At 39.3% G+C, this 19,905-nt stretch overlaps 1 protein-coding gene across 4 annotated transcripts in view; it reads left to right on the forward strand.

Moving 5' to 3' along the window:
- The first annotated feature begins 5,612 nt into the window (after positions 1-5,612).
- The window catches only part of LOC110029834 (nudix hydrolase 3), a 109,477-nt gene continuing 95,184 nt past the window's right edge, over positions 5,613-19,905 (forward strand). For 3 of the 4 annotated variants that reach the window (XR_002294583.1, XR_002294582.1, XM_020732293.1), the window contains exons 1-2: positions 5,613-5,878; positions 5,976-6,155. Coding sequence is in view for 2 of the 4 variants with exons in the window: in XM_020732293.1 (XP_020587952.1) it covers positions 5,787-5,878; positions 5,976-6,155 (272 nt within the window). In the remaining 2 variants the exon portion in view is untranslated. The remainder of the gene's footprint in view (positions 5,879-5,975; positions 6,156-19,905) is intronic. The other variant, XM_020732292.1, reaches the window with a different exon arrangement.

The following is a 19,905-nucleotide window of genomic DNA, read 5'->3' on the forward strand; positions in this document are numbered from 1 at the left end:
CTCCACCAAATGTCTTGAAGTTCCATTGAATTCTTTTTCTTCACTCATAATACAAACTAGAACTTAAAATAAAAGAAAAGCAGTTGGCGGCGACGGTTACTTGGATGGATGATAGTTGTTGGTTGGAATTGGCTGGCTCGTTGGCTCTCTCGCTCCAATGATCTAAGTCTTTTATTATAAAAATCCAAAATGTGCATTGGTGCCACTTCAAAATGTGTCTTCATTCAATGAATGTTCTAGAAATTACATTCTTTAAAAAGCCAATTGAATTAATTTTCGTGTCTATAAGCTATTTCCCACTTTTTTACAAAGGGTTGTTTCAAACACCTCTCAAGAAATTCATCTAAATTCAATGAATCATCAAATAACTACTTCGCTTAAGCGCGGGGTACCCAGCGCTTAGGAACAACTCTCTCTGTATATTTGGTGCGTAAGCGCCAGTCCTGGGCGCTTAGGGCCTCAGTTCATTTTTGCACCAAATTTAACAATTTTTCATCCATTTGATTGTACCTAAAAAAACACACAAATACCTTTCATTAAAGCACAATATTTCAAAAATAGGTATAAAAATGTGTATACAAATTATTTATATTTTAGGTGTATTAAGCACCAGACCTGCGACTGCTCCATGTATCCTCTGACAGCAGTGGGCACCTAAAGATGACATTGTAGGTTGATATAAAATCTAAGTCTCCGTGAACTTCTTCTCGCTTTCTTCTCAGGTAACCTTCAGTGAAGTTGCACTAGAGCCTCATTCCTTTCACCTGAAAAGCCATACGGTGGACTACTCGGCGGTACCAGCTAGTCCGTCTGAAGGTTAAGCTTAATAAACACTGACTTGAACAAAATGTTCACAACACTGCCAATGTCTAGAATGATTCTTCCAACTCAAAAGTTGTTGATTATTCCCTTTACAATGATTGCTTCATTATAGGGGTTCCCTCAGTGGAACAAAATTTTGCCCGTGAATGTGAAGGGAGGGCAGCTCCCCCTCTTTAGCACGGGCGCGAGATTACACAGTTCCCCACTTATGGACCTTTTATTGGAGCTTCACCTAGAGGACTCAGCTCCTCTGAAAAATGGTCGAGACTCACAATGATGTGCACAAAGTTTCTTCAAAACGAGGCTTTGTGGAGTTTCCATGGTTGCATCATTGTTGTGTCTCTGACCTGGGTCTCCTTAAGCCACAAACTCCAACTTCTCTGCCTTGATCAACTCCACGATGAGATTCTAGAGGTGTCTGCACTCCTCTTTGTTGTGACCGCAATCTCAATGATACTTAAAATGTTTCTTTATCTCCTAAAGAAAACCTCCAGCTCTCATCAACATGGCTTCTTCAGAGTACTCCTTGCTTGGATGGCTTTGACAATCTGCTTCATTCATAACCTTAATGGAGTAACCTATAGGCCCTTGAACTCACTGTATGAGTTCTCATAACATTGTGTTGACCTTTCATAGTACTATGTTGATCACAAATCATTGTTCTTTGCCTGAACTACATGATGTTCGTATTGACCAGACCTTTTGTTGTTGTGAGAGGATTGATCATCTTCATACTGATGCCTTATGAGCGGTCTTTGGTCCTCATTTGGTTTTGACTTGTCGCTCGCGAGAGCTCTTTTATGGACTTGGCGCTCTTCTAATTCTCTCTTGAGGGTGTGCTCTTCTGCGAGGATGTGCTTATTGGCCATTTCCAATAGCTTAACCAAGTCTCGGGATCTTATAGACTGGTGTCATATGAAAAGCTCTCGGACCTCAAATCCTGGTTGATATAAGCTTGGACTACATCAATTCAGAGGCCTTTCACCTCCAACATTTCCTTCTGAAAGCATGAAATGAATGAGTGCAGGCTCTCGTGTTGACCTCGCTTGAGTTTCCACAAGGATTGCACGTATTTTTGTGGGTTTCTAGGTGACGACAATTTGCAAAAAAAAAAAAATCCCTTGAAATCAACAAAGTTGTTGATGATTCTAGTTGACATTGAGTGAAACCACTTCAAGGTTGACGATGTCAAAGCGGTGAAGAACATACGCCACTTGAATGCATCAGAGATCTTACGTGATCGACTCAAACGAAGCAAAACAGTCGATCGGGTCCAATAGACCCTTGTAGGCCTCCAAAACTGGTAGTTTGAACTTTTTCGGGAGCTTGACCCCCAATAATTGGTGGGAGAATGAGTTATCTGGTTGCTCAAAGCCTCCGTGCGCCAAACTCATTGCCTTTTTACATGCGTTGACCCAACACTATCCTGATACTGTAACTCCTCTGCCCATTTTGGACTGTATTTTACTCTCATACAGTTAGGCGTTGACACACAACTGTATTTTACTCTCATACAGTTAGGCGTTGACACGCATAAAAAATACTTGATTTTTTATATACATTTTATGCTTAATTTTAGTGATATTGTTTTTTAAAGGAATGTATTTTGCATGTTTTTGGTTTTCGGTACAAGAAATGAACTTTTGGAGAAAAAGAAAAAAAAAACGGTGCAATTTAGAGTAAAAACTAGCAAGAAATGAAATTTTGCCGTGAGAAATGAAATTTTGCCTTGTCACATTTCGATAAGTCTTTTGATGCTTAATTTATTTTACACTTCTTGCATATTTTTAAATGAGATTATACTTTAAAGGAAGATTATTTTCATGCTTATTTTGTAGGGCTATCTGTTAGAAACACAACACAACTGAAATGGGGCGAAACAAAGCTAAAACGGAGTCAAACGGAGTGAAACGGTCGAGCTGCGCAGTCTGCTCGCCGACGGCGCCCAAAACGGCGCCGACGGCGAGATTTACTCGAGAAGACCAAAAAATGACAGAAAATTTAGCCGACGGCTCCCGGGACGACTATGAATATATATATATGTATGTATGTATGTATGTTATGATTAAATTGTTAATTTGATTGAAATTTGGACGCTTTTAGAAAGGTTTCTTGTGACAACTCTTCAAACTTTGTCTCTACACTTTAAAAGAACGAATTTAGGTTAGAAAAGTGGCGGTTATAATGTCGGTTATAAGAGGTTTTTTTTCTGAGGAGAAATGTTAGGAAAAACTTGGAGAATGTTTAGGGTTCTTAGAATAGGAGTAGAAATATAGATTTCTACCATTTTGGAGAGATTGAAGAGGGAATTTTGAGAGAATTTGTAAGGAGATGTTCTAGCATTGCATGGATTGGCGGGAGACTTTTTAGGAGAGATTTTCTTCTTTCTTTCAAGAGAAAAAATTAAGTATTGTGTTCTTTATTATCTTATGATTTTGTAAAAAATTATCTAGTGAATTTGCTTTGATGAAATGAAGTTTTTCGTGTGTTTTCTTCATGTTTTGTGATGTGTTTCTCTCACTCTCTCTTCTTGTTTGGAAATAATGGTATGAAAAGATTATGCCGTTGTTTTCATTTTACTTTTCTTTTGTAATTTAGGATTTTGTGATGCATACTAGAATCAGATTTAGTTATAAATGTAATGGTTTTTACTTTCACTTTATTTACATTACAATAAAAGTCTGTTGTAATGTTAAAATTCGTTGTAATTGCATTAAGACCCGAGAGGGCTGTGTAATTCTCAACAAAGTAGAACCACATTCAGATTCCATGAATGGTTAAGTTCGTGGGAGTTGAATGAAAATAAATAGGGAAATATACTTTAATGGGTGTAAAATTGGAGATTTTAGAGTGACAGACTAAAATCCTTAATTTGGTCCTATTGTTTGAGTACTAAAGCAGAGATGTTAGCCCTCAGACAAGGGGAACGTGGGAGCTCTGAAGTGAGAGCCGATATCCTCCTAGCCTAATCACAGATTCAATAAACAATTATATGATTAGTCAATGTTCTTTATGCCTGGACCAAAGTGTAAAGAATATTATTGCTCCTATTTGGTACATACAATATTTAATTCATCTCATTCCTTTACATTATCCAATTCATTACATAAGAATAGTTGTTTTTAATATCTCAAAATTCTCCAAATCAATTCATCCAAAAAGGGTTATCTTTAGAATTAATATTTGCATTTTGGAGTAGTTATTAGTTGTGTTAAACTTAAGACTTACATTTAAGAGTATATATTAGTAAAACTTCTTAAATCGTACTTCCAAACTAAGGACAAATATTAGTAGATTAGAATTTGACTAAGGACCTCTTACCTCGCTTTCCTGTAGGATCGATAAACAAGACTCCACTAGAGCCCTGTATTACTTGAGCGATACGTATACTTGTGTTTGAAATTGTGACTTTACAAAATCATTATAAATATATAAATGTGTGTTCATAAATTCTTGCATATATAAAGTAGTTGTCAGGTGCTGATGCTGCTTCCTTGGAGGCTGACTCTCCCTCAGAGCGATAAGGACTCTTATGACTTCAACAATCTAGCCCGACACTTAGTCCATTATTTGGGCCCTCATTTCTTGTATTCCCCCTTGCACGAGCTCTTCCACCACTTCCCTTGTTTCTTCCACGTTTTATGTACGGAAGATCTCCTCTCGTTGTGATCACAGTGCTTCTCTTTTTGTTGATGTTATGATTGCACATTCACCACACCATCTAGGATGTTAAATCCAAAATTATTTGAGACAAATACCTAAGGAATATATCACGAAAAGGAGAGGGAGGAGAACCAAGAGAACAAAGCAAAGTACAAAACAATAATCACATAACCCTTATTCAAGAAATGAATCCCTTATTAATATGGATGGGGGTGTTCACTTTCATTTTGTAACCCTATAATTTATAGACATAACGAGGTTATTTTGGTCAGTGCATAAATATAAAGCCGAGAGCCTATATAGATGCCTAGTTGGATAGGGCTGAGACAATGTTTGATCGGATAGGGCCGAGAGCTTATGACAACATTGACTCGGTCTTTTTGGGGCCTGACAGCCATTCATAGTGGTCCCAAAGACGCTATCGATTATGTTATTTATTGAGGGCTTATGCTTGAAAAGACGGGCTAGACAACTCCAGCCGACTGCTCCAGACCCCGATGGTTTGGCTCGATCGCCCTACCTGACTAGAGAATAAGTTGTCGGACTAACCCGTAGGAGTCCTGTGCTAGTGGAATTTTAGGAGAATGGTTGAATTATGTTCGTCTGGAGATTATATTTCTTTCGGATTGTATGAGGCAGCTGGTCTGACGCGAGATTTTAGATTGTCCTCAGCGGGTCTCAGGATGCTACATCATCTCTTCTGCCCGCTGATATATTTCTTTTAAGGTTTGTGCAGACATATTTTTGAAATACAATAAGATTTATCAAATCTAGTAAATCCGATTGGTAGTGAGTCAAAGATGAACTTGCGAGCGACTACAAGAAGAAATTCTTGAATTTGTCTCACAATCAGATTTATTAAATCCGAATTTACGTCATAAAAGAGACGAAATGTTGAAAGAAAACAAAAAATACAAAAAAATATCGATTTAAGAGAGCGTTGGATTTAATTTTCAATTTTTTTTATATTTTATTGGATTTATGTTAAATGCATGTTTTATAGTATAAAAAAATATTTAGGTGCTTGATCTGTAAATAGTAATATTTTAGGTCCCCTGAATGTAATTATCCCATAAATTTAATAGTGATTGCTAGTGATTTCATCATCCAAATCTACGGGCCTCCTAACAAACACTACGGTCCGAATTTTTCTATCTTTTCCTCGACGAAATAAAGTGGGCCTAAATGCGGTACTAGTGCTGCCGCCGATCTCCTTCCATCCTTCTTCTCGCCGGACGGCCCCCCATTTTCTTCACTCTTTCTGTCACTCTCTGCGCCGGACGGCCGGAGAATCTCCATCCATGGCACAGGAGGCCACACGGCATTCGCAAGACGATGAGCTCCTTGACGTGCTCACGAAGACTGGCGAGAAGACCGGGGTTTCCAAGCCAAGGTCCGACACTTTTCCTACCGATTTTATATGTGTTGCCATCGTATTCCTTTTTTACTTCAAAAACGCTCATGTCACGTTCGTTCGTGATCCTGAACAGGGGACTTGTGCACAGGGACGGCGACTACCACCGGGCCGTTCATGTGTGGATATACTCGGAGAGCACGCGGGAACTGCTCCTTCAGCGTCGCGCCGATTGCAAGGACTCCTGGCCCGGACTATGGGATATTTCCAGTGCCGGTCATATCTCTGCGGGAGACTCCTCACTCATCACTGCCAGGTAGTTTGGCACCTTTGTCCTGATATTTTGAAGCTATCAGATTGCCCTATAAAATATACTGGAAACAATTCTGATGCAGTTGTTTATCCGAAATTTAAGTAGATATATTTGAAAATATGTTCGGATGCGGCATGCTTCAAATTTCGAAGCAATTTAAATATCGTACTTACTCGATTCAGACTCTAACTTTTAAAGTGAATTCACCTTACATATTCTTGCTGTTGCAACGTAATACTAGTCTACGGTGCACAGTTATACTACTAAATTTTGTTGTATAAATTTTATCTAACTCTGCTCTGAAGTTATTAACCAATGGCGGGCTAATCTGATACTTCGATTACGTCAATATTTCTCCATATGGTGATAAAATGATAAAAAGAATGAACGGTTTATGTGGAATGGAATTTTGTTTTATAAATAGTTTAGAGAGCATTTAAACTAAAATGTGTTTAAAAGTTGTTTTGGATTTATTTTGTGATGTATGTTGGGATTTGTTTGATTTGGAAATGTCCTGGTTGGTTTAAAAGTTCAGTTGGCATAGATTTGTGTAACCTTGGATTTGGATGAAAAATTAAGTGTTCTATAAGAGAATTATAAAATTGGACTGCAATTAGAAAATAATATTTTCCATTATAAATTTACAAATTTACAAGCAAAAAATCCCCAAACCTCAATGCATTTATTGAGAATTTTCTCCTAATATAAGATATATTGTTTGGTGGAATTAATATTCTATTAGCAAAACACTCCAATCTATCTTTTAAAACCATAGAGGCAAACTTGGATTACTACAGCTTTTTCTCTGCTCTTATTGGAAGCATTCCATGTGAACCAAGTAAATTTGATGATAAAAATAGTTTGAATTGCTTGAAGGTATGCACTTATTTATGGTCAAACGAGCATTCAACAAACAGTTGAGCTAGCTGTTTACTGGAGTAGTAAGTCATGCAAAAGGATTAGGTGACAAAGGATGTGCATATTAAATGCCATAAAGCTATAGGCTGTTCTTTATTTGGAATATGCTTTTAGACGCCCATCCATATGGCTAATGGAGTGATATCTGAGAAAAGCCCAAACCATAAGAGAAAACGATAATTTTATTATTGAAATTCAAAAGGACTACAAACATCGACTATTGATAATAGGAGAATAACAACAATGCAAACACGGAAGACATCCTAGGTTGGCGGTTAGGGTGGTGGACAGCGGCTGGGCAGTAGGTCAAGGGATTGGTTGGAGGAGACAGGTGCAATAGGAGGCTGGAATGAGGTTACTACAGCCGACGGGGTGCTGTGAGGGTGATGACAACAGCTAGACATGGACTTAAAGACGGCGGTAGGGGAAAACAGGGAGTGTACAATAGGTATTGGGGAGCAGGGAGGTGGGCAACAACAAGTGGAAGTGGTGGATGGCGGTTGGGTAGCGGATCGAAGGCCTGGAAATGGTTGGCGGTTGTGGAAAGCTGGGTCGGAGGGGGCTGCGGAAGGATAAATGTCTCGTCGGGGTCGAGCTACAGATGGATCACTACTTGGATCCTTGGAGACGGTTACCACCTCAGACGAGTTACGACCGAGGCACGTTCTCGTCGCAGGTATAGCCCATGGAGGGGAAGAACGCCTCAAAGGCAGAGCTTAGAATTCTCCACACATCCTAAAGCTGCTTGGTTTTCAGAAAACAAAACCTATAAATAGGAGAGATTAGGAGATTGAATAGGAAAGAATCAAAGGGGGCTAGGATGAAAAAGGAAAGTATTTGAAATAGGATAGAAGTGGAAGGTGGTAGATAAACTAAACAATGAATAAGGAGGAGACTCTTTATGGAAGGGAGTGAAAAGGAGAGAGGGGAAAGCTGAAATGGCAAGAAGGATGAGGTCAAAGCTTTCCTATCCCGAGAGATTGACGCGGGAGCTTTCGCCCGCGGTTCCTATAATAGGTACAGTAACCGCGTCCGCGATACTGCAACCTCTATAGTACCGCGGGCGCAAAGCTCCCGCGTCCACCTCTCGGGGTTGTGAAGCCTCGACCTCATTCGTCGAAGCTTTTGGAGCAGTAAGATTTTGGTGGGGGCGGTTTGGGTAGGGGCGGATCTAGAGAACCCTAGGTTATGACCAGGGTTGGGTAGCTCCGAGACTAAATGATATCGGAGAAAAGGCTAAGCCGTAATAGAAAACAATATATTTATTACTGAAATTCAAAATCACTACAAATACATAGGCTAGACAAGAATTAAAGAAGGGGGTGGGATGAAAAATGAAGGAATTTGAAATAGGATAAAATTAGATGTTGGTGGATAATGTGGGCAATGAATAGGGAGGAGACTCTTTATGGAAGGGAGTGAAAAGAGAGAGAGGGAAGCTAAAAAGGCAAAATGGATCCGCGATTACTGGCGGAAAGCTCCCGCGTCATGGAGCCTTGTCATTGAAACTAAGCTTGACATCCTTTAATGTCCATAGCTTGATTAATCAATTAATAATATAATTCTATAATATTTTATTTTTGGGTAGTTAAGATTTGCATGCTTCACTTTACTGCTATTTCTGATTAAGGAAATGATTCGCTAACCTGTTCTCAGTTCTTGATTGAGGATCCTCTTAGGAAATTATGATACCATAACTTATTATTGTAATCTTGATTATTAGAATGCCTTGATAGAATAATTGATGTGATTCAGACATTTCAACCTAGCCAAAACAGAGGTGTTAGAACTTGTGTTTGCCGGTCCAAACCACTGTCCGGTCAGTCTTCCTGCCCATACAGGGCCACTTCAATCATAATTGACATTGTACTTTTTATGTGTCAGGGTGTTGGAAGAGCTGGTTCATCATCTCATGGCAGGTTTCCTTGGTTTTCTTTAAGAAAATGCATAATGTTGTTGCAATTTAATATGTTCCTACACTTATTTTAAGCTCAGTTTTAAAATTTAAACTAAGCACTAATGTATTTATCAATATATAATTTCATATAGTTTTTAACTGTACAAATAAATAATTTGTTATATTGATGGATGCATTAGTGCTTACTTACATAATTTTAAGATACATATCTGCAATTACTATTTTTTAATAAGTGATTTTGTATTATGAAGAGAAGGTTAAGAGTGTTATCATAATATCTAATATGTTCCTATAACCATGGATTGAGAGCATTAAAAATAGCATTATTATGTATCTAAATTAATTTAGTAAAAAAGAAGTACCTTATAAGTTTAAGTTTGATTGGGAAGATTATCATTATTCATGTTAGAATTGCCGCATTTTAAATAATTGTATACATCTTTAAACAATTTAAATTCAAAAGCAAATCTAACTTCTAAATGTGGAATGAATAGGAGGAAGGGGTCAACCACTCTTTTATTTTTATTTATAATTATTTTTTATAGGAAGGGGTTAACCACTTGAGTGTAGTGTTGGAATTAGTCTCATAATTAAATTACTTATTTTAATTACATCATTCTTTTAATATACCTTATTCTCCATATCAGAAAGTGAATTTTTATGTCTTTTTTGCCTTGGCTACCCTTTTCTTGAAGAATGAGGAGATAGCAAAGATGACCGAGTTATATTATGTCTTCCATGCATCTCAGCTTGATTGTTCAAAGGATGTAGTTTTTTTTATTTTTTTATATATGATATTTGATGCTATTTGATGCTATTGCCTCTCTGAATAACTGCTGCCGCCTGCCAAGCTTTCATGCGGTTTCTTCATGATGGCCAGAACAAGAATGGTTTAAATGGTTTGGATCCTCCACTGCAATGTCCACCAAAGTTCTATGTTTTACTGTTCTACCCAAATTCTATTCCTTCGTAAAGAAAATGAAGGCAACAAAAATTTTAGCAAAGGCTTTGGGATAATAGTAATGGCTGACATCTTCCATTCAAGATTCAAGCTCTTTTGTTGATGTTCAAAGTGAGGGCCGCATATATCTACTTATTGTGAGGGCCTTTTTGGTGTTTACTTGAAGCTGTAGGATTAGTCATGGCCTTTATGATATCAGACATAAACTTCATAGCAGATTTAATGAAGTTGAGCTGATTTCCTTGTTGATTATTATAGCACTTGGTTTTTGTCATGGGAAAAAAAGAGTTATTATAATAAAGAAAGCCTATGCTTGGTATGATAACTTAAAACTTCCATGACCGTCCTATGTTTTCATGTTTATGTATTATTAAGATGGTCTAGGCTTTATACGGGCTAGGAAAGTCCAAACAGTTATAGCCTTATCATAATTTTAAAAAAATTAAACACTTAAAATGACCTTCTAGATTTTGTAACGGTCTTCCCGCGTGAGAGGAAAATGAGTCATTTTTAACTACTAAAAACAAAATATGCATAGACTGAAAATGGAAAATTATATTGATGGTTAAATTCTTTGGAGTGCTTTTCCCATCTCTCGCTTGCCTAAGGTTTACTTCTTGAGTTAGTTTTAAGTATGTGAGGGCCTAAGTTTAGTTTGTTGCATGAAGTTGTAGTGATTTTGACATGGGCGTCTGGGGTGGAAATCTTGCGAAGCGGGTGATGCGGATTTTTGCATCATCGAGATGGCGGTCCTCCCACTCACCTAGATTGAACTTGTCCAAGTCTTTCTTTCTTCTGAGGAGTCGATGGTCCTCTCGGGTCACTGCTAGTTATCTTTTTATTATATATTCACTTTCATGATGTTTTAGGGTTAGTTTTTGTTCGAGATAGCCGCCGACATTTGTGTTTTCTTTTTGAGGGCTATATCAAAGGGTTCAAGTGATGCTGTAGCTGCATCTCGTTTCTGAGGCAGTGATTATCGTCTATATTCCCTTCTGCATCAGCTCCATGTCGCTCATGGCCGCCCTCCATTGTTGTAGCCACCTCGAACGACTCCTATTTGGTGTTTTCTTTGCAATTCTCCAGTTTTAGCCACCCGCTCTCGATGTCACCGCTCCAGACATTTGTCCTGTTGCTGTCCAACACTTCCCCACATCCCTCATCACTGCCGCCGTCATTCCCTCTTCGCCACTGTTGCGATTCCAGCCCTCTCTATTGCTGCCATCGCTATTCCAGCCATCCCAACACCGTCCTCTTAGTCTTTTAGTCGCGGCTGCAGCCCTATGAAGCCCTCGCCTTGTTGTCTATGTTGTTCAGTCATCACAACACCTTTCTCCAGCCTTTCCAGCTTTTCCAACCATCCTGCATTGTTGCCGCAGCCTCACAACTCTATCACCTTGCTGCACGACCATTGTCAAGCCATCATACATCGCAGCCACAACCCCCCACATTCCCTTTTGATGGTGCACACTAACCCGCTCTCTAATTACCTTTTGCTTTCTCTTAGGATGCCCAAATCTTTGTCGATGATCATCACCACCCTCGGATCTAGCCCTAGCTTGGGTTTATGTTGTTAATTATTGCAATTTCAGTTTTCTGTGAGTCAATTGTAATTTTCTATTTAAACTCAACAATAATATTTATTTTTCTACTTTTGTTTAGGTTAACTCTAATATCATTTGGTATAAGAGCCAACCTAACCCTAGTCTTATCTTAGGATTATCAAATCAGCCCCACCCCTTAGAAAAAATTTTCCCTTCCCTTCCCACTCAAACCATCCCTGCGCCTCCATCCACCCCTACCTACATCTAAACCCTAAACAAAAGCTCGCCGCTTTCATGAGGAGATCATCCAGAGTGGTCACCAAAACCTCATTCAATTCGAGAGATGAAGAATCATTATCCCGAAGATTAGACATGAAATATTGAAAAAGCCAGGATTTTGAAATACATTTAAATTTGCCATATTTTAACGCTACATGAATATATTTGTGATAGAGTTGGTGTAGCTCCAGTGGCAGACAAAATTAGGAGTCGTCCTAGATGGTTTGGTCACATTAAACGTTGACCATCAGATGATCCGATTAGGAGAGTGGGTGTTTTAGATTTAACTTAGGTTTAGAAAATCAGAGGTGGACCTAGAAAGACTTGTACATATTGTTTAAAAAATGTTCTTAATTTATTAGAATAAAATGAAAATATGATACTCAATAGGACACAATGGGGAAAAAGGATTCATGTATTTCGACCTCACTTAGTGGGATAAAGGTTTGTTGTTGTTAACGCTACATGAATTCAGACGTGTTCATCGAGTGACTCTGGACATTGGAACATTTCTTTGAGTTTCAGGACGTTTCGCTAGATGAAATGGTGAAACTAGCTGTCAACAAAGAAATGGTGCGTTTTTTTCTAGGAAAACTCGAAGATTCTCCAACAACGAGAGAGAAAAAGTAAAATTATTATGTGGTCTAAGATGAAATGAGAGATGCAGTGCCAGTATATCCCAGTTATGTACATGCATGATGATTAGACTCCATCTTCAACAGTGGAGAGACAACGTCACGAGATGACCAACATCTTACAACCAAAGTTCAACCTTAGGATCAAGCTGCTAAAATACAGCCAAGGGAACATCTAAGCGGATCCCACCTGAGGAGAAACTAGTTTAGAATGGTGAATAGACGACACCAATCCACATTCCCAAATCAATCACAGACAAAAGAGTTTCAAGCATTACGAATTTGTGTATATTTGATCATTTTACAAAATTAGGAGAACGATCTTTCACTAATCAGAGCAGTTGAAGAAATATACAATGATATAGAAAATGATGAAGACGTCAGAGATGAGCCTCAACTTCAAGCTGACGAGGAAGAGACACTGGTGATTTAGGATGAGCTCATGCGAGAGACTTCATTTGGACTAGTCGAAACTGTTCTAGAAGATACTGAGTCTGGGAAGCCGATACCTGAAAAGGGACAACCCTTATTGATGAAATTGACATACTTTATGGCTGACAGTTCACCTATTTGGTGGTTACCCCAGAAATTGGCCCAATATATCAGAGATGAGGAACTTTTGAGCTATTTTTGGAAGACTATATGGTGTTACCAGATATTAAATTCAGTTATGCAGTGTACCCACCAATAGATGGCCACAATGGAGGGATGAAGATTAATATTGCTTAGAAAACATATTTAACTTATAATCCATCAAAGTGATGGAGACCCTTTTTGTGGTGATGAATGACCTACTTAACCCAGTGGTTAGAGTATTACTTTCATGCGGCGGGAGTCATTGGTTCAAATCCAATAGTAGGTATAACTTATTAGATACCAGATTCCATGGTATCTAATAAGTTTTTCTACTCATCCTTTTTTTTTCGTTGTGTTCTATCATCAGATTAATCAAATTAGCATTCATTGTGATCAATTTGTAGAATCAAGATGTAGTATAACAAGGGGTCTTTGGTTGAGTGATATTACAATCACAATTTTGAAAATTGTCTTAAGTGCCGGGTGGGGAAGAAAATTCTTTAATGGGATTCTGGTTCTACTAGCGAAGAACAAGATGTCTCTCTTGAGTGTTTACTAGTGTGAGTTGCTCAGATTGCTATAGATTTTGTTTCAGAGTTGATTCCTCACATAGTTGTTTATCAGATACGTATAGCAAAGCATGAGAAGTGAGAGAAGTTGTTTACAAATTTAATGGCTTGAGACCTGATTTGTAAGAATACACGTCTATCTATCTACAGTGTCAACTCATGTTGTGTCAAAAAGGGATTAATACTTATTTATCAGAATGTGTTTTAGAATGACAACACTTACATGATTGATTTTTCGAGAGATTACAATATTTTTGTCACTTTCAACATGGTCGACATGACGCTATGTTATGAGAAGACAAAAGCATTGACTAATGAGGTTGAAGCTCCCCCAACCCTAGGAGTTCGACGATGAGCATGTGAGGTGTAAATCCCGCTAAGCAGATGATGCTGGCTATTTCGCCAATGAGCGGGCGGTCTGCCTACTCGCCTGGACTGAACCGGTCCAGCACTTTCTTTTTTTTGAGGAATCGGTCCAGTCCTTTCTTTCTTTTGAGGAGTCGGTCGGTTCTCTTGGGACACTCTTAATTATCCTTTTATTGTATATTCACTTTTGTGGTGTTTAAGGGTTAGTTTTTGTCATGCTTTTGTTTGAGACAGTCGCCGACATCTTCATTTTCTGTTTGAGTGCTGTATGCAAGGGTTTGAATGGTGCTACAGCTGTATCTCGCTCTGAAGATGCTCATTATTTTCTTTATCCCCTTCTGCATCCACATATTGTTGCTCTTGGCCGCTCTCCATTGCTGCAGCCAGCTCCGAACAGTGCCTATTTAATGTTTTCAACTGCAGTTTTTCAATTCCAGCCGCTATCATTGCTGTCTCTGCCCTGGAAAACCATCCTCTGGCTGTTCGACAGTCTTTCGCGTCCCTCGTTGTTGTCACTGTCATTCCTTATCTGCTTTTGCTGCCATTGCTGTGTCAGCCATCCTAGCACCCTCCTCCACCTCCTCTCAGTCTTCTGCATTGCTGCCGCAGCTTCATAAACGGCTTGCCTTGCTGTCTACCTTTGTTTAGTCATCCAAGCACCTTCCTCCAAACTTTCTAGCTGTCTTGCATTGTCACCGCAGCTCCGCAACTCCATCTTTATGCTGCATTATCGCTGTTCATCCAACCTACATCGCTGCCTCAACCCAATACATTCCCTTTTTGATGCCGCCATACTATCCCACTGTCTAACCACCATATGCTACCTCTTAGGAGGCTCAAACCTTTGTTGATAACCACCACCACCCTCAGATGTAGCCTTAGTTTGGGTTCGTGTTATCAATTATTGCAATTTCAGTTTTTCTTGATTCAGTTGTAATTACTTATTTAAATTCAACAAAAATATTTGTTTTTCTATTATTGTTTGGGTTAACTCCGCTATCATTATATTATCAAAGCTAGCCTGAATCTAGTCATATCCCTGAGTTTTTCAAATCAGCACCGCTCAAGAAAAAAATTTCCCTTCTTTACTCAAACCATCCTTTACACCTCGCTCCACCACTACTTACACCCATACCCTAATCTTGTTACCAAAGAGAGAATTGCTAGAGACCTAATTAGGAGGAAATACCATGATGTCGCTTATGAGAAATCCACAAAGAGGTGTTTAGGAAATTTATAGGGAGAATATGCAATGGGAAACCCTCCAACTGTAATGGAGGCTCGTCACTGTCGAGAGGAGACCATCCATAGGGGTCACCCAAACTCCATTCGATTCCAGAGCTGAAAAACCATTACCTGAAGATTTGACATGAACTATTGATGAAACTAGAATTTTGAAGTAAATGTGAATTTTGTCATATTTTGATCTTCCTACCCGACCCTAGCCGTATATTGTTGTTATTGCGTTTTTTGGTCCTTTTTGATTTTTGGTTGTAATCTGATTTGTTTTGAGCACTAATATCTGTCTTCGATTTGTGGCTCGATTAATTGTCGGTATCATTTGGTATTAGAGCTAGTCTAATCCTAGTCTTATCATAGGGTTTCTTAGCATCTGTTTTACCCCCCTCACTAAATTTGTTTCCTTTTATATCCTCAATCACTGCTTCCAAACCCAAAACCTAATCATGCCACCACAGAGATACTTGCTAGAAAGTATAAATAGGTGGATGAGTGGCTTTAAAAGAGAAACAGAATACTTAGTTAAGTGTTGCCGAGATGAGCATGATTAGGTGGATGAGTGGCTTTACACTTAGAGATAAAATGCGAAATGAATATATTCGTGATAGGGTTGGTGTAGCTCCTATGACGGACAAAATTAGAGAAAGTCGTCTTAGATGGTTTGGTCACATTAAGCATCGACCATCTAATGTCATTAGGAGAGTAGATGTTTTAGATTCGACTTATGTTAAGAAAGATAAAGGTAGACCTAGGAAGACTTGGGCTTATTGTATAAAAAATGATCTTAATTTATTAGAACTAAATGAAAATATTACACTAAATAGGACGCAATAGAGAAAAATGATTCATGTAGCTGACCCCACGAGTGGTATTAATGCTTTGTTGTTGTATCCTCAACCACTCATTTCAAACCTAAAACTTAATCATGCCACCATGGAGATACTTGCCAGAAAGTACCTGAGATGAGATACAGAGGGGGATCCGTCGGCTTCAACTAAATCTCACAGAAATTGATGATGAATCCCACATGGATATTACCCACCCTCGATTATGATCTGTAGAGTCGAAGGGGGAGATAGGGCGAGGATTTGAATCCGTTCTACGGGAAAGTCATCAATGACGAGTAATACCGACCACGATGCTTCAAAATTCAATATCAGAGGAGACCGGGAGAGGAGCCTCTATATGGAGGACACAGGGACTTGAGCATCAAAATGGATCTACTAGAATTTGATGAAGGTATAGATCTAGATGAGTTTATTGATTGACTGCAATTTGTTGAACGAATCTTTGAATATAAGGATGAGTTGGAGGATAAATGGGTAAAATTAATGACTATTAAATTGAAGAAGACGCCTCTTTATTGTTGGAGAATTATAGAGGCCAAAGAAAAGTGAAGACGATGATGAGATTATTAAGTTGGAAAAAATGAAGAAAGCAATGCAGAGAAAGTACCTTCCACTTCATCACTGTCAGAATATGTTTTTAAGCCTCCACCACCTGCAGCAGAGAGATCTTTCAATAGAGGAGTTCACATCACAATTTGACTAATTGCAGATAAAGTTTGAACTAGTTGAGCCAAAAGAACATACTATAGCTTGATAACTTGGAGGCCCGAAGCTCGCTATTAACATTGTTGTGCAATTACAACCTTGCTGGACATTGGGGGATACTGAAACTTTAGCTTTGATGGTGGAACAACAATAAAATTAGCGCATACAATAATCTTCATTCAGACAACAACCTTCAATCGTACTGTCACCTATATTTTTTGCGACTGAAAAATGTATTTTGGACGGATTTAACAAGACAGGATAGGAGAATGAGAAGTCAGTTCAGAGTAGAAAGAAGAAGGATAAGGTCAGCTCTTCCAGACAATACCTACTAAGCGGTGTTTCAGGTGCCACGACTACGAATACAGCCTCCGGCTGTCCCACGAGTCGATTCATTACATTCCCAGATCAGGGTGTCCTCGAGGAGTTAAAGGATTAGGAGGATATTCCAGAGGAAGAACTTCAACTTCAGAGGGACGAGGGAGAATTGCTAGTCCTATGGAGATTTATACAGTCATAGTCGGAGCGAGATCAATGTTGGTTGAGGCACATTATCTTTCGATAGTGGGATTTTTGATAATGTGGTGTGCTGATGGGGAAGAAATTGGGATTGGTGACATTGAAACATCTCAAGTCCTAGTCCCTTACCTTATTGAAGAAAGGAAACGAGAGACACGTGGATCAACAGTGCTAGATTGAATTCAATTGGAGAACGGTTGCCGAGCAATTGTGGTGCGATGTAGTTCCAATAAATACATGTCATATTATGTTGGGGAGGTTTCATCAGTTCAACCTCAAAACTCATCACGACAACTTTAAAAAATACTTTCTATTAAAAAAAAAGATGGTAATCACATCGTGTTGTTACCTGTTAAGAATGCGAAAGGGGTAGGCGACACAGAGGAGGCGTTAGTCCTAAGGGCCACCTTCATGCAATCAGTTTAGGATGCTCTAGTGGCACTGACATTAATCCTACTAGAGAAAACTGAGGAGGAGAATGAGATACCAACACCACTACAACCACTACTACAGGACTTTCAGGAAGTGATGGCTAATAGTCTTCCAGAGAGGCTACCACCATTGAGGGACGGACATTCAACACTTCATAGGTCTCATACCAAGATCAGCGTTACTGAATCGACTCAGATACAGATTGAGACTTGCGGAGTACGAAGAGTTGCAAGACATGTACATGATTTCGTTGCGAGAGGGTTGGTCAGAGAGAGCACCAACCTACGTGCTGTCCCATTCCTAATAGTGTCCAAGACGGATGGTTCATGACGGATGTGCATTGACAGTAGGACCATCAACACGATTACTATCAATTATTTTTCCATTACCTCGCCTGGACGATCTTAGCTTCACGAAGCCATCATCTTTTTTAAGTTCGACTTATGCAGTGGTATCACTAGATCCAGATAGGATTAGAGGATAAGTGGAAGACCGCGTTTATGATATGAGATGGTTTATAGAAGTGGACTGTTATGTCCCTCAGTTTGTCAAACACACACAATACTTTTATGAATCTGTTGAATCAGGTATTCCAGGCTCATATTGAGAAATTTGTGGTGGTCTTCTTTAGCGACATTTTGGTACAATCGATCTGAGGAGGGACATTTAAAACACCTGAGGGCGTTGTTCGAGGTATTACGCGTAGGGAAACTATATTTCCCTCCAAATAAGTGCCACTTCATGACAATCAATGTATGTTCTTTGGGTTATATCCTGTCTAGTGCAGACTTTCAGATGGTTCCCACAAAAACTGAGGTCATTTTTAGTTGGACCGTACCATTGTCATTCACCGAGCTGATGGAGTTTCTAGTACGGCCATCGTTTTACAGGCGATTCATCAAGACCTTTAGTAGCATTACCACCCATCTAATGAATCTTTTCAAGAGAGACAAATTTCAGTGGACAGAGACAACTTAAAATAGTTTCAATGCGCTTAAGGAAAAGGTGACCCAAGTGCTAGCCTTGACAATACTAGACTTCAACCAACTGTTTGAGGTAGAGTGCAATGCATCCGACGTGGGGATAGGAGTAGTGCCAAGCCAGTGCGATAGCCCCATTTTTTTTCGGTGAGAAGCTGAATGATTCCAGGAAGACATACTTGACGTACGTCAAGGAGTTTTATACTACTTTGAGAGCTCTTAAGCATTGAAGCTATCATCCGTTGACAAGTGAGTTCACACTGTTAATGAACTACGGAGCATTGAAATTATTGAATACCTAAATTGAAGGGCCGAAATGCGACTTGGGTGGAGCTCTCGGCATCATTCCAATTCATGCTTAAGCACAATACATGAAGTCAAAACTGTGTAGTAGATGCGTTGAGCCGTCGTCATTTGCTGATCATTGCGATGTAGGCTCGCGTCGTGGGTTTTGTGGTAATACATGAGCTTAAGGGACTGGAGAGGATTTTATGAAGTTTAGGAGAAGTCTATTGGGCAATACTATAGAATTAACAAATACTTATTCTACTAGAGTAAGCTGTGCATTTCTAGATGTGCGTGGGGCGAATCCATTATTCAGGAAAGCCATAGCAGAGGACTCGCCGAGCATTTTGGTAGGGACATGACTCTCGCACTCGTGAGTGAACACTTCTTTTGGCCCCAACTAGCGAGGGTTGTGGAGCGACACGTCATACAATGCAGGATTTGCCATATAATCAAAATAAAATGACAAGATTTAGGGTTGTACACCACATTACAAGTACCAGAGGCACTGTGGGTGGACGTTAGCGTGCACTTTACGGCGGGACTTCTAAGGACAACGACAAAAAAATCAATCATGGACGTGGTAGATCGATTCTCGAAGATGGCTCATTTCGTGCCATGCCATTGAATACTAAACTCTTCACATGTTGCCGACTTGTATTTCAGGGAAATTGTAAGGCTGCTTGAGATACCCAGGAGGCCATAACCATCACTTCAAACAAGGAGGTCGAGTTTCAGAGTCACTTCTGGAGGACTCTGTGGGGAATATTAGGCTCTAAGCTCTAATTTAGTTCTGCAGTTCATCCTCAGGCGAATGGCTAGGCGAATGTAGTAAACATCAATCTTGGAAATCCACTGACATGCCTTCTGTGGGGAATATTAGGCTCTAAGCTCTAATTTAGTTATGCAGTTCATCCTCAGGCGAATGGCTAGGCGGATGTAGTAAACATCAATCTTGGAAATCCACTAACATGCCTTA

Source organism: Phalaenopsis equestris, unplaced genomic scaffold (assembly GCF_001263595.1).
Source record: "Phalaenopsis equestris unplaced genomic scaffold, ASM126359v1 Scaffold000606, whole genome shotgun sequence".
In the NCBI taxonomy this organism is placed as follows: domain Eukaryota; kingdom Viridiplantae; phylum Streptophyta; class Magnoliopsida; order Asparagales; family Orchidaceae; genus Phalaenopsis; species Phalaenopsis equestris.